General features: G+C 45.8%; 1 protein-coding gene across 1 annotated transcript in view; it reads right to left on the bottom strand.

Annotated features, from left to right (window-relative positions):
- The window catches only part of LOC126412095 (dmX-like protein 2), a 370,418-nt gene that overhangs the window by 112,344 nt on the left and 241,842 nt on the right, over window positions 1-16,232 (bottom strand). Inside the window, exons 46-48 of the mRNA XM_050081514.1 lie at window positions 9,406-9,650; window positions 3,338-3,562; window positions 1,518-1,773 (exon numbers count right to left, since the gene is read on the bottom strand). Of these exons, the coding sequence (XP_049937471.1) occupies window positions 1,518-1,773; window positions 3,338-3,562; window positions 9,406-9,650 (726 nt within the window). The remainder of the gene's footprint in view (window positions 1-1,517; window positions 1,774-3,337; window positions 3,563-9,405; window positions 9,651-16,232) is intronic.

Below are 16,232 nucleotides of genomic sequence, written 5' to 3' on the forward strand. Positions count from 1 at the left end.
GGCAGTATGAAGGATTTGAGTCAATATTCATAATAAATTTCTTCAGAAAAACTAACCCTTTTTATGTATTTACATCATATTGATAGACTATACATATTACATGAATTCACAAGTAAAAACCATATTAAGTGGTAAGAAGTGGTAAGATCAATATTGCTGACTTATCTCATATGCGACACATATAGGATTTAACATATTCAATGATGTGTTTTGTGGGGGGAAGGTAAGGTAAGGTAAGGGAAGGGGGGGGAGAGAGTGGGGTGATGGGGAGAGGGGGAGGGGGAGGGGGAGAGGGGGGAGGGAGAGGGGGAGAGAGGGGGGGGGGAGAGAGAGGGGGGGGAGAGAGGGCGGAGAGAGAGAGAGGGCGGAGAGAGAGGGGGGAGAGAGGGCGGAGAGGGGGGAGAGAGGGGGGTGAGAGGGGGGAGAGGGGGGAGAGGGGGGGGGAGAGAGAGGGGGGAGAGAGGGGGGAGAGAGAGGGGGAGAGAGAGGGGGGAGAGAGAGGGGGAGAGAGAGGGGGAGAGAGAGGGGGAGAGAGAGGGGGAGAGAGGGGGGGAGAGAGAGGGGGGAGAGAGAGGGGGAAAGAGGGGGGGAGAGAGGGGGGAGAGAGGGGGGAGAGGGGGGGGAGAGGGGGGGAGAGAGAGAGGGGGAGAGGGGGGAGAGGGGGGGGAGAGAGGGGGGAGAGAGGGGGAGAGAGAGGGGGGAGAGAGGGGGGGAGAGAGGGGGGAGAGAGTGGGGAGAGAGGGGGGGAGAGAGGGGGGGAGAGAGGGGGGGAGAGAGGGGGGGAGAGAGGGGGGGAGAGAGGGGGGGAGAGAGGGGGGGAGAGGGGGGGAGAGAGGGGGGGAGAGAGGGGGGGAGAGAGGGGGGAGAGAGGGGGGAGAGAGGGGGGAGAGAGGGGGGAGAGAGGGGGGAGAGAGGGGGGAGAGAGGGGGGAGAGAGGGGGGAGAGAGGGGGGGAGAGAGGGGGGAGAGAGGGGGGAGAGAGGGGGGAGAGAGAGGGGGGAGAGAGAGGGGGGAGAGAGAGGGGGGAGAGAGAGGGGGGAGAGAGAGGGGGGAGAGAGAGGGGGGAGAGAGAGGGGGGAGAGAGGGGGGAGAGAGGGGGGAGAGAGGGGGGAGAGAGGGGGGAGAGAGAGGGGGGAGAGAGAGGGGGGAGAGAGAGGGGGGAGAGAGAGGGGGTAGAGAGAGGGGCGGAGAGAGAGGGGGGAGAGAGGGAGAGGGGGAGGGTGGGAGGGGGAGGGAGAGGGTGGGAGGGAGGGAGGGAGGGAGAGAGGGAGAGAGAGAGAGAGAGAGAGAGAGAGAGAGAGAGCAGACTGAAGGGAACAGCTGAAGAGTAGACAGATGACAGGCTGTGTCACCTATATTCCATATTATGATTCTGGGCAAGGAAGTAATTGCACAGTTGAAAATCAAGTGATTTCTTGGGCGAGGTATAAAAGTCCTCACCCTATTGGATGCCAACCATGTTAAAAGCCTAATGCTGTCAACCGCGATGGGGCCATCATTTATGTACTACTGTACTACCTGATGCTTCGATGCCAGCGACATTGAGGAAATCTTGAAGTTGGTACTGTAGTAGCTTCATCAGAGCAAGTCGAATCACACACCATGAGTAACTGTTGGGGTTACAGTGTTCAGTATTGTCTTCTCTCACAACTGTCTCCTTCCCAGTGACTGACCCTTCAAATACATCTTCCTCCTCATCAAGTTCCTCTACATCACTCTCTGCAGAATCTGCTGAATCATAATCCACTTGTGATGCTTCTGCTGGCAACTGTGGCTGCAAATAAACATGGGCTTTTTAGAAACACACTCAGAGGAAAAGTACACCTACATCTGAGGCAAAATTATAAATGCTATTAAGCCAATGGGGAAAAAAAGTTGAAGATCGTTTTTGCTCCTTAAGAGTGTTCATTAAAAACTGCCTGCATTTTAACTGTTTCTTCTTCTTTAAGTGGAAGTTATTCCTTCCTGCATTCATGCCCAATTCAATGTAGCACTCTGTTTCTAATAAAGTCCTTCATATCAATAGGAAGTAAACTACACATATAACTCCTTTATAATTGTGGAACTGTGTCTAAAACATTTTTAAGATCTGTGTGTGTGTGTGTGTGTGTGTGTGTGTGTGTGTGTGTGTGTGTGTGTGTGTGTGTGTGTGTAAATTATCAGAAATTAACAGATGCTTATACTGCAGCAGATTAGGTCCTTTTGTTTCTGGTGAATAAATTAAGGGATCTTCTGAACAGAGCATACAGAATATCTGAGGATATTTAGAACCAGAAATATGCATCAAAAATGGAAAAAAAAATAAAACACTGTAATATGCTGGTAAAATAGAGAGCCTCCATGCATTTGAAAGACTAGTACTGAAGTACTAATTAGAAAAATAGAAGTGCTAAAGAGATGAAGAGAGAAGAATTATAAGGAAAGTTTTTGAGCCATTGTGAAGCGCGCGCACACACCTGGAAATTACGAAGTAGTGAAAAAGTATATCAAAAAACAGAAAAAAACCAACAGAAACAGTGAGGAAAAGAAGGAAGATATTTTTTGAACATTTCTACAGAATGAACAGCAGTAGCTTAACAAAACAGACAAAGTATCTCCAAGACAGAACTTAACAACAAGTAGGGCCCAAGAACTAAAAAAAGATTTAAAAATACACAACATCATGAAAGCAAAAGCGACAAATAGAATTGTTTTAAGAAGGAATGGATTTACAATAGGAAGATTCCAAGCAGATGCCTTAAAACAAATAAATCTGCTTCTGAGAGGGAGTGCTACAGTGGCAATCATTCATAGAGAATAATTGTCTGCTTCCATGTCAGTCAACAGTAAATTATCACTCACAGTGGTAATATTTGAATAAGGTCTGATGTATAAAGGGTCGTGCCAATACAGAGTATCAGGAACAGATGAATTACAGACAGAACACTTCCACAAATACAGAAAACAGGTAGGAAATAGGACAGATTTCTTCATTACATTCACTATCACAATTTAAAGGCTAGTTTTCAAATTCTGGCAAATAGTAAAGTAGAAAAAGAACTTTTGAGCATACAATTTAAAGAAAGTTATAATTATGCACTATTTAAATAACTTGCCAATTTTATTCCTACCTTATAAGCTTTGGACCATTTTGCAATAAAATTTAGTCTTAATTTTTTTAGATGCAAAAGGTGTCATTCATTATGTTAATTTAATATTATGCAAAATTAATTTCTTAAAGTCTTATTTTTACTGGAGAGAAACTGAGATATGTACTGCACATATTGCTTTGCTCTCTTTACAGCAAAGACAGTGAAATCTCATACATTAAAATAAAACAAAACATAAAATTTGCATACCTTCATAAGATAATAAGAGACCATTGACATTTCAGGTGACAGAAATTGTTCCCTGTACGTTGGTTTGTCTTCCTTCATACTTGGTGTGCCTGGGGAACTGCCAAACTGACCAAGAAGCCGCATATTGAGGCGTACGCGCTGCTTGGTGAGACTGGTCATTGTAGTCCACATGCTGCTCTCAGTATTTCCTGTGTTAACATCTTTGTCTACACTGCCTGTTTGAGACTGTAATATAAAAATTCATCAGTATTAATGGTAACTCAATCTCAATGAAATTCAAAACAGAGTGTTTACACTTTGAATGATACACATAGGAGACAAAATGATGCAGAATACGTTGTATATTACCTAGAATTAAGTAACTGAAAAAATTTATTACAATAAGTAAAACTTGAAACAACATAAAGTGCAGTCCACAAACAGCATTTGTCTCACAATTTCCTTCTCACTAAAATAAGAAATTTGATTAAATATAGCCAATATTTGTTTAGGTCCATTTGATCCTTGCCAAGTCAGTTTTCTATGTGATAATAACAAACGTTTTACTACTCTATCAGAAAATTCTACTTCATCAGTTTTTACATTTTGTTCCAGTTCCACAATCAAGTCACTTCATTTTCATCTTGTTGTAGGATCGGCTGCCATTTATCTGCTTCTGCAGTTCTTTGTAGATATCTTAACTCCTCAAAGTGAGCATGTTGATGCACAGACTTGAACGATTTCTAGATATCAGCTTTTGTTTAATTTTAAAGTAAGTCCTACCATTCTGTGCAAGAATCCTGCAATGCCTGTGACATTTATCAAACATCTGTGATATTAATCAAACTATAAATAATGTATACGTAGAGTTATGGTCTTAAAATGACTTTGGAATTTTGGGTGAATATAGACTTAATGCTGCCCAATAAAAACTGAAAGAAACCAACTCATCTGGCAAGAAGCAAAAAAGGTAGATAATGAGAATTTATTAAGACTGTGAACATATCTGAGATGAAACTGAACAACAATTTCCTCACTTAAGAAAAAGAAGATTAAACAAATGAATATTAAAAAAAAGTGTTCACGCAAATATCGGATGATACAAGTGCGAAGAGAGCAACAGAAAAGAAAATCACACAACGATCAAGCCAGTTATTAAAGAAAAAGTAAGAGTTTCAAGCAAATTATAATAGAAACATAATAGAATTTGTCAAATTAAACCAAACTACTTGGAAATTTTCCACGGGGATGAGAGAACACAGATCATAAATTTGGGGAACACAAAAAACTGAATATGAAGAAGACAAAATAGAAACTTACACTGAGTAGACACCAAATTACAATAACTGAGATCGAAGATGGCACAGTATCAAACATTCCAAGACTTCTTCAAATATCAGAACAGTTCAAGAAATGAACAAGCAGCACAAACCATTCAATAACTTAACAATGGCAATCTGGAAATAATGCCAAATGATTGAGGAAAACCTCTCAATTGATCAGCGGAGTAATTTGTTCATTTAGGAATGATGTTTTAAAAATTTCCATATTTGTACAATTTACTTGTTGTTAGATAAGGAATGAAGAATGAGAACATGCCTGGAGATGATGATGGTTTAGTTAATGCTGGAAGTAAAGTAATACAAATAGAATTTGGAAAATTGGGTACAGAATGTTTATAGTGGACAATGGTTTCCCAAAACTGGAACAATGCTGTAGTAATTATTCTCCTGCAGAACAAAAGGAGATCGGCAAGAGATAAAATATTATAGATGTATCAGCCACTTTTCAGTACTGTACAAGATATTCACCAATGTTATCTTCAGTGCCACATTTTTTTTTTTAAAGTTACATTTTAAACAGGGGAAGGAACAAGCTGGCTTTAGAAGTAGATACAGAATTATGGACCATTTGAAAGTCTAAGATGAAAGAGGGACTCAAATCAGTTATCAAAGACTGCAATAAGGTAATACAAGTTATCACAAAGCTTGAGAATTCTTTATGAACGTAGTTATTAGATAACAGTAAACTAAAGAAACAGAATACTGAGACTGGTTTAGAAAACTTACAGGGAAACTCAACAGATCTGTGCAGGTGGTGGCCACAGCTCATACATATTTGAGGAACGTCATTTTTGTGCAACAAAAACTATAGTTCAATTCTTTTCTCTTGGTGGCTCGTGCATGCCCGCCCAGACGCGGGAGATTGCTGCATTGCCAGTTGTACGCGCCAAGAGAAGCAGCGTCATAGTATAGAATAGTTCGCAAGCTTACGTTTAGGGGGGAGCGCGCAGTTCATGAAGTAAAGCCACCACGGCCGCATTAACCCTTTCGCTGCTACAGAGACGTGCTCCCCGCATTCCGCGCTGTGCGCGATTTTGTCACTGCACTGCTCGCCTGTGCTGACACATGGTGTTCCGACTGCTTTGACACTTATCATTCGATTCCACAAAAACTATTTCACCCAAAAATTAGATTTTTACACATCTTCTTGACTGATACCTTCCCCCCATAAATGACTTAATTTTGTTTCGATGTTCAACACAGTTATTATGCAGCATTAAATATAGTAAACCATTGCACGAAATTTTGAAGAGTTTGCAGAGGTAAAAGTCCATAAAGTATACTTTCCGTATGGTCGATTTTAGTTGCCACAATGTTGAGAATGAAATGTGTACAAAATACCTAAATTTCATACAAAATTTACTGTATAACAATATCTCATTTAATTTAAGTACCACATAGGTGTCGTATGTAATATTGAGAAATATTCCGTCTTTCGCGACTGTAACAAAAGTTTTATTTACACCAGGCACGTTTGGCTTTATTTTAAAGCACTTCAATCAATCAAAAGAAAGTAGACAAAATACATTAAACAAAACTGTGGACTTACAAAAACATTAGGACTTGAATATACCGTCTATCAGTGAAGTGCTCTGAGCTATGTCAAATATAATTTTTGTGTGTGGCACACACAAACAGCATTTATTTGTTAAAACACTGATCAGCCGACACAAACGTTGAATATTGTGTTACCGCAGCACAAAACTACAAAAGGTGACTTGGCAATGGAGGAGACAAAATACTGTCCACGGAAGATGCTTCAAAAGAGAGAAACACGTCTGGTCTAAATAAGTCGCTTATTACAGTTGCAGAAGAGGAATATATTTCAATACCATTGGTAAAACTGTGACTGTGGAACAAAAACAAGAAACACTATTGTGTATGTGCCATACCTTTCATTGACTGAAGTGCTTTAAAATAAAGCCAAACGCGCCCGGTGTAAATAAAACTTTTATTACAGTCGCGAAAGGCGGAATATTTCTCAATATTACATACAACACCTATCTGGCACTTAAATTAAAAGAGATATTGTTATACAGTAAATTTTATATGAAATTTAGGTATCTTGTCCACATTTCATTCTCAATCATACAGAAAGTATACGCTATGGACTTTTACCTCTGCAAACTCTTCAAAATTTCGGCAATGGTTTACTACATTTAATGCTGCAAAATAACTGGGTTGAACATCGAAACGAAATTAAGTCATTTATGAGGGGAAGGTATCAGTCAAGAAGATATGTAAAAATCAAATTTTTGGGCCAAACAGTTTTTGTGAAATCGAATGATAAGTGCGTCAAAGCAGTGGGAACATCATGTGTTTGCACAGGCGAGCAGTGCAGTGATGACAAAATCGCGCACAGCGCAGAATGCGGGGAGCACGTGTCTGCAGCAGTGAAAGTGTTAATGAAGAGACAAAGCACTAGAAATTTCAAAAAGTTGCATTCAAACGAATAAAATTCATGAAGTAAGACACTTTGATATTGTTTTCAAATAAAGAAAATATTAAGCACCGCACAAGGTTTGAACTTTTCATCTTCCACTTAACAACCCAACACCTTAACTATTACGCTAACGCAGCTCGTCTTACAATGTAACTGCATGAGGACTCTAACACATTATGCAAAATACTGACAAACACTGTTGGTATGACTATGAATTACCCACACTTCGTCGAAGTACAATAGGTAATAAACAATTACTGCTGTTCTTTATTGCGAAAAAGCGGTTCATGAGATTGATACAAACACCTTCCCTTGCTATCGCCTGAATTAGGAGTCTTATTGCTTGTTTGGTTTAATTAATTAATAGAATATGAAGCAATTGGTATAAAGAATGCTTTTTCCAAACTTTCTATAAAAGAAAGTCTGCTATCAAGACATCGCTTTTGTTCTATTACTTTATTTATGACTGAACGTTTCTACAACTGAAGACACTCGTCCGTGCTCTGCTCTGCAGTCGAGATCTGGCAATGTCGTTTTCTGTTCATTGGCTGACTGTGTTTTGTGACGTCAGATGCGCAGAACGAACCTAAACTTGGCCGCCAACATAAATGATGCGCACTTTAGTGCTAATAAAATGAATCTTTACTTGCTACTACCGGGTGTTTCAAAATGATTGTTATGGTTTTAAAGCTTTGTAGCATTTATTATGTTCACCTAACAATTATAAATAATACATCAAACGAAAGAGCAACTCAAATAGTTTTTCTTACAAATGTTCAATGTAAGAGCCATTTGTCAGACAACACACACAGTCGATAGGTGAGTTCTTCCCAGACCTTCCTCAGTGTAACTGGAGTAATTGTTGCAACAACTGCTTCAATCTTGCTTCTTAAATAGGGTAGATCAGCTGGTAGCAGAAGCACATACACATGATCCTTTATAACCCCTCAAAGGTAAAAATCACATGGTGTCAGACTAGGTGAACCTGAAGGCCATGCGAGACAAGCTCTGTCATCCGGCCACTTGTGGTCAACCAAGCAGCTGGGTACAACATTGTTTGACCAATCACATACTGATTTGTGCCAGTGAGGTGGTGCACTATCTTTCTGCCAAATAAAGTTCTGTAGTTTAGCTTCTTCCAATTGAGGAAAGAGCCATAAATCTAGCACACCAAGATAAGCAACACCAGTTACAGTTCACCAAAAAAGAAAGGCCATATACTTCCCACTGGGATATGGCACAAAAAGGCATTCATTTTAGGCGAGTCTCTCTGTAACTGTAGCATCTCTGGGGATTTGTTGACCCTCAGATGTGAGTATTATCTGCGTTCACATATCCACTTAGAGGAAATGTCAACTCATCACTGACAATGACACGATCTAGAAAACCTTCATTGTCATGCAGCAACATTTTCTTTGCAAAGTTTGCATGTAAACTGCAGTCTGTGGGCTTTAGAGCTTGTAACAACTGAAAATGATAAGGATGTAGTTGTCAACATCGTAAGTCTCCTAACAGATGTCACTGAAATCGCTAATTTGCAGTTATCCTTCAGAACTGATTTCTTGGTACTATGCATGAAAGACTTTCTCACTTGTTCAACTTGTTCTTCAATAAGTGTAAGTCTTCCCATACTCTTCCTTGCATACTCATGCAAACAGATACACAAATACAACTGTTTGATTTGCTCTTTCATTTGAAATATTACTTATAACTGTATGTTGAATGTAATAAATGCTACGTAGCCTCAAAACCCTGACACTCTTGTTGAAACACCCAGTAATTTCTATCGATTTGATCATCATCAGGCAAAACAAAACTGAAACTTCCTGGCAGATTAAAACTGTGTGCTGGACCGAGACTCGAACTCGGGACCTTTACCTTTCGCGGGCAAGTGCTCTACCATCTGAGCTACCCAAGCACGACTCATGCCCCGTCCTCACAGCTTTACTTCTGCCACTACCTCGTCTCCAACCTTCCAAACTTTACAGAAGCTCTCCTGCGAACCTTACAGAACTAGCACTCCTGAAATAAAGGATATTGCAGAGACATGGCTTAGCCACATCCTGGGGGACGTTTCCAGAAAGAGATTTTGCCCACGAAAGGCAAAGGAATTAATGGAAACTCTTTCAAAAGTGCAAGTTCACTGATACACAGCAACAGTAAGGAAGAAATTAAGCTGTTCCTTACAGTACAAGTGCCACAAAACATTTTGTTAACATAGTATGCTAGTGTAAGTAATAGATTATGTAAGAAGTTTATAAACAAAACATGTTTGTATAGCATTGCAAATAATTTGCACTGACCTGACTGGAGCTAGCACTTGCCACTTTTAAAAGCTTCTTCACACCACCACCAAATAAAGTTGCCCAAGTTGTGCTACTAAACTTCTGCCCAGCAAGACGGTAAAGAATGAGGGCATCACACGTGGAGAGTGCATACACCATCAGGCTCATGTACGTTGCAACAAATGCTTCACAAAGCAACACATTTAATCGTGGAGTGTCTTCGTCTTTTTCTCTTGCAAGCAGAGCTCGCAAATTGGTCACACCTAGTAAATACAAGTTTACCACATAAATACAAACTTACTTTAGCTATAATCCCTGTAATAACAATTTCCTATCTAAATTAGGCCAATTTGAAGTATGGATTAAATCTGGAAGCAGGATTACTTTTGTGGATGAAACAATGAAAATTTGAATTCTTTGGTTTACTGTCTGTGTTGATTCAGGGCCTTAGTATAGTTAATGCATTGTTTAAATGCATCACAATAGGCCAGTTTCTTCATTTTTAAAATTTACTGGAAATTAATTGTGAAGGAAGAACATAGTTTTTGATAAATCAAGTTTAAACACACACACACACACACACACACACACACACACACACACACACACACAGAGACAGACAGACAGACACACACACACACACACACACACACACACACACACACACACACACACACAGAGACAGACAGACAGACACACACACACACACACACACACACACACAGGGAGCGGTGGGAGAGGGAGATGGGGGGCAGGATGTGAGGGGGGGGGGGGGGGGAGAGAGAGAGAGAGAGAGAGAGAGAGAGAGAGAGAGAGAGAGAGAGAGAGATCTGGATGGAGGAGGACATGCAAAAGAAGAATGTGGGCAATATGAAGTGAATGGCATGTAGATATAAAAATGGAGTGTCATGAGCTGTTCATAAAGCATATCTCCAGCATGATGCATTTGGTTGATATTTAATAATACAATCATAGAGATAACATTAACATGATGTTTGGCACATATAGAACACACAAGATGTGTGGCATCATATAAAGCATAATTTCTGCTTCACAGAAAAAAGTGATCTCCACATGGCACAAAACAGACATTTTACAACTTTTAAATTCATTAAAACTGTAATCACAATAACAAAATAAAAATAAAAGTGGGAAATTTTTGATTAGTTGAAAAGTCTGATGAACCAGGATTTGAAATTTTAGATTTTTACACTGATGCTGTCTCAGTTGGACCATTGGCATATAAATCTTACCTGCCTCTGAAGCTTTAACCTGCCATTAGATCCACTCCATTCCTTCCAATCTGTGGAAATGGTGAATTCTCACACCCTAGTATCCCTCCTTTCAGACGCAACTTAGTCTGAGGGAAAAGTCTGTAAGTTTGGAAGAAATAGAGAGGACCTAGACCATGCTGAAGCTCTGATTTTATCATGTTTAGGCTGTTTCATGAGAAGAGACCTACCAACCAAAGATACATCACCACATGCAAGTTGCAGTATGGCCCACATTTCTGCTCGTCACCAATGGTCAATCCAATAAATATGCCACAAAAGATATTCCCATTTGGTGTGGATTTGAAAAATTTTAGAAGTTAGTGGTATTGGACAACTGTCCATCTGCAACATTCAGTTCCTGCAATAACTAAGCATAATGAGCAGTGTGTGGACAGTTCTGGCTCTAAATAAATCAATTGATACCCATTGATATAAATTGATATTAAGTAGTGCCTTTGGATTGGTGGTTGTGGTGGTGGTTGTAGGGATGTTTAAGGGGGACTAAACAGCGAAGGTCATCAGTCCCCCATTCCAAAATCAGGCGAGCCGAAAATCTACGGAGCAGGTAAAAACCAAAGGGGGAGGAGACGTCCCCCCAGGCGCTAAAAGAACACAAATGCAGCAACAAACACTACAGACAAGAACAGGACAGAGGAACACCAGACAGAAAGAAACAGAAGAAAGGAGGATGGCCGGAGACTGGTTGACTGACCATGAGGAAAAAAAGGGAAAGAGTCAACCATCTGACGGCACACCAGAACAGCAACAGACACAAGGACAAAAGACACAGAAAGGGAAAGGCGCAGGACCTCCCTAAATCGAACCATAAAAAGGACTACTACGGAGAAAATGTAAAACATTGTCAGCCATGGAGGCATCGTCGGATAAAACCAAAGCCAAAGTGCCCGGGAGATTAAAAGATTGCCGGAGTGTGCGCAGTCGAGGACACTCCAGCAAAATGTGGCCGACCGTCAGCCGGGACCCACACCGACACAAGGGGGGATCCTCCTGACGCAACAGATGGCCGTGCGTCAGGTATGTATGGCCGATGCGCAGCCGACACAGGACTACCGAGTCCCTGTGAGAAGCCCGCAGGGAGGAACGCCACACATCGGTCGTCCCCTTGACAGCCCGCAGTTTATTCGGAGCTGTCAAGCCACACCACTCAGCAGCCCACATCCCAATCAGCTTACGGCGCAACACCAACTGCTGGTTGCGAGCCATAAGGCCGATCTCCAAAGCCGGGGCGTCGATCGCCCCTTTGGCCAGCCTGTCTACCGTTCGTTCCCTGGGATGCCAACACGACCGAGCGTCCAAACCAAGACCACCGAACGACCAGAACGGGCAATGGCGGAAACAGACTCCTGAATGGAGGACACCAGAGGAGAGGAGGGATAGCAGCGGTCGATGGCCTGAAGGCTGCTCAGGGAGTCACTGCAGATCACGATGGACCTACCTGAGCAGAAACGCATATGCTCAAGAGCGCGCAATATGGCCACCAGCTCTGCAGTAAAAATACTGCAGCCAGCCGGCAAGGAGCGCTGCTCAACATGGGCAGCATGAGCAAAAGAGTAGGCAGTGCGACCATCAACCAGGGAACCATCCGTGTAGAGTCTCACAGTCCGAAAATGAGGCGAGGAGCGCAAGAAAAGGGCGACGGAGGGCCACAGGCGGAACCGAGTCCTTGGGTCCCTGTGCTAAGTCCAGACGGACGGACGGCCGGGACAAACACCAGGGAGGCGTAGGTGCACGGACCCGGAAGGGAGGCGGAAGAGGGAATGAACCCAATTCCGACAGCAGGGACTGAACACGGACAGCGACGGAAAGCCCAGACCTAGGTCGCTGTTCGGGCAGATGGAGGACCATGGCAGGGAAAAGCAGGCGACGATTGGGATGGCCTGGCGAGCAATGCACGTGGACAGCATAGTCGGCGAGCAGTCGATGGCGGTGAATCCGCAGCGGGGGAACCCCGGCCTCCACCAGCAGACTATCCACGGGGCTCGTACGAAAAGCGCCAGTTGCAAGCCGGACCCCACAGTGGTGTATGGGGTCTAACAACTTCAACACTGAGGGTGATGCAGACCCATAGGCCAGGCTCCCATAATCAAGCCGAGACTGCACAAGGGCTCTGTACAATCGCAGCAGCGTGCAGCGATCCGCACCCCAAGACATGTGGCTAAGGCAGCGGAGGGCGTTGAGGTGCCTCCAGCATTTTTGCTTCAGCTGAGTAATATGAGGAACCCATGTGAGATGGGCATCAAACACGGGTCCCAAGAAGCGGCAAGTGTCCACCACTTCAAGCAGGTGGCCGTCGAGGTAAAGTTCAGGATGAGGGTGGACCGTCCAACGCCTGCAGAAGTGCATAACTCGAGTCTTGGCTGCAGAGAACTGAAAACCGCGAGTCAGAGCCCATGATGCTGCCTTCCGAACGGCTACCTGCAGCCTGCGTTCGGCGACTCCCGTAGTCGTGGAGCTAAATGAGATGCAGAAGTTGTCGGCATACAAAGAAGGAGACACCGACGACCCCACGGCTGCAGCCAGACCATTAATGGCCACTAGAAATAAGGACACACTCAACAGCGAGCCCTGCGGGACTCCATTTTCCTGAGTATAAGAAGAACTAGAGGCAGCACCGACTTGCACCCGGAAAGAGCGGTGCAATAGAAAGGTTTGAAGCCGGGAGCCGACCACGAAGACCCCACTCAAACAACGTGGCGAGGATGTGATGCCTCCATGCGGTGTCATACGCCTTCCGCAGATCGAAAAATACAGCAACGAGATGCTGACGTCGGGCAAAGGCCGTACGAATAGCAGATTCCAGCCGCACCAAATTGTCCGTGGCAGACCGGCCCCGACGGAAGCCACCCTGGGATGGAGCGAGGAGACCGCGCGCGACTCAAGGACCCAACACAAACGCCGCCCCACCATACGTTCGAGCAATTTGCACAAAACGTTGGTGAGGGTAATGGGACGATAGCTGTCCACCGCCAGTGGGTCCGCACCGGGCTTCAAGATGGGGACAATAACACCCTCTCGCCATTGCGACGGGAACACGCCTTCGCTCCAAGTGCGGTTAAATACCGCGAGAATGTGTATCTGGCAGTCCCGGGAGAGATGCTTCAGCATCTGCGCGTGGATGCAGTCCGGTCCTGGTGCTGTATCAGGGCAATCGGCGAGGGCAGCGAGGAATTCCCTCTCGCTGAAAGGAGCATTGTATTTTTCAAAACGACGCGTGTGAAAGGAGAACTGCGTCCGCTCGGCTCGCTCCTTTAGAGAGCGAAAGGCGGGGGGATAAGATGCAGTCGCCGAGCTCGTCGCAAAGTGCGCGGCAAGCTGTTCAGCAATGGCGGCAGCGTCCGTGCAGACAGTGCCGTCCAAGGAGAGCCCAGGTACACCCATAGGGGTCTGGTATCCATAAATCCGCCGGATCCGGGACCACACGAGCGAGGGGGAGACACGGGAGCCCAAGGAGGAGACATACCGCTCCCAGCACTCCTGCTTACGCCGTGCAATAAGACGGCGGGCCAAGGCACGGAGCCTCTTAAAGGCGATGAGAGTCTCCAGAGACGGGTGCCGCCTATGACGCTGGAGAGCCCGCCGACGGTCGCGAATAGCCTCAGCAATCTCCGGCGACCACCAGGGTACAGCCTTCCTCCGAGGGAGTCCAGACGAGCGGGGGATGGCAGCCTCGGCCGCCGAAATGATGGATGTGGTTAAGACACGGACCACCCCGTCAATGTCACCTTGGGGGGGAGACTCAATGGTTGCAGCAGAAGTAAAAGCCGGCCAGTCAGCCCTGTGGAGAGCCCAGCAAGGCAGGCACCCAGAAGAATGACACTGGGGCAGTGACAAAGAGATGGGAAAATGGTCACTACCACAGAGGTCAGGATGCACTCGCCAGTGGAGGGATGGGACAAGTCCGGGGCTGCAAAGAGAGAGATCGATGGCCGAGAAAGAGCCATGGGCCACACTGAAATGCATGGGAGCACCGGTATTCAAGAGGCTAAGGTCGAGCTGAGCCAACACAGGCTCCACGGCCCGACCGCGGTCATCGGAGACAGTCCCACCCCATAGAGGGTTGTGGGCATTGAAATCGCCTAGAAGCAGCAAAGGTGGCGGAAGTTGAGCCAGCAGTGCAGCCAAGACATGTCGGGGGAGCTCCCCATCTGGAGGAATGTAAACAGAGCAAACAGTAATAGCTGGCGAGAGCTCAACCCTGACAGCGACTGCCTCTAAAGGCGTCTGAAGGGGTACTGGCGAGCTACAGACAGAGTGGTGAACAAAAAGACAAACCCCACCTGACGCTCGTTGACAGGCAGCGCGGTTCTTATAGTATCCCCGATAACCGCGAAGGGCGGGGGTCCGCAGTACTGGAAACCATGTTTCCTGCAGAACAATGCAGAGAACAGGGGAATCACTCAGAAGCATCCGGAGCTCAGGCAGGTGGCGGAAATAACCACCGCAGTTCCATTGGAGAATGGAAGCAGGAAGGGACCGGGAGGGCGTGAATGCGACTAAGAGGCAGACAGCGCCTCAGAGCCAACTGCCGCCACCGGGGGAGAGTCAGCTGAGTCCATAGGAGAGGCCCCCAAGAGTTCCGTGAGGGCGAGATCCGCGGCAGAGGCGAGGATCTCCACCTCATCCCCGGAGCCAGCACTAGGTACAGCAGGCGGTGCTGAAACCGCCGGAACGTCCTTCTTCTTGGACACATGCCGTTCCTTCTTCTCACGTCGGCCCTTAGGGTGAGAGGGCTGGGAGAGCTTCTCTGAAGGAGCGTCGGAGGCTGACGACGACGCAGAAGCCCTACGACCAGCAGGTGGCGGAACCTTCAGCCACTGGCTGACATCCGGCTGGGTAGGAGAAGAAACGGAGGAAGGGAGAGCCCCGAGGGACCCCTTCCGCGAGAGAGGAACCGGCGGAGGCAACGCCGGCGGAGAAGGAGGGGGAGGGATCGAGCCTCCCGGTTGTGGAGCAGATGTCACTCCCGAAGTAAGCGTGGGGGGAGCGACAGAAGAGGGTTTGCCCCTACTGCTAAGGGGGCAACAGAGGAAGGCTTGCCCCCAGGCACGAGGGGGGCAGACAGAGATACACGACCCCGAGGGCCCACTGAAGGCGGCACAGATGAGGCGACAACCGTCGCTCGCGTGGGCGACGATAACGTGGCTGCAGCATAAGATGTTCGAATGGAAGCAGGATACAACCTTTCATATTTCTGTTTAGCCTCTCGATAAGTAAGCCGGTCCAGGGTCTTAAATTCCATTATCTTTCGCTCCTTATGAAGAACGGGGCAATCCGGCGAGCATGGAGAGTGGTGCTCCCCACAGTTGACACATACAGGCAGAGGCGCACATGGAGAATCAGGATGAGAGGGGCGTCCGCAATCTCGACATGTAGCGCTGGATGGGCAACGGGAGGACATATGCCCAAACTTCCAGCACTGGAAGCACCGCATCGGGGGAGGCACATATGGCTTGACGTCGCAACGGTAAACCATCACCTTGACCATCTCGGGCAAGACATCACCCTCGAAGGCCAAGATAAAGGCACCGGTGGCCACCCTGCTTGTCTTGG

Source organism: Schistocerca serialis, chromosome 7 (assembly GCF_023864345.2).
Source record: "Schistocerca serialis cubense isolate TAMUIC-IGC-003099 chromosome 7, iqSchSeri2.2, whole genome shotgun sequence".
Lineage (NCBI taxonomy): Eukaryota > Metazoa > Arthropoda > Insecta > Orthoptera > Acrididae > Schistocerca > Schistocerca serialis.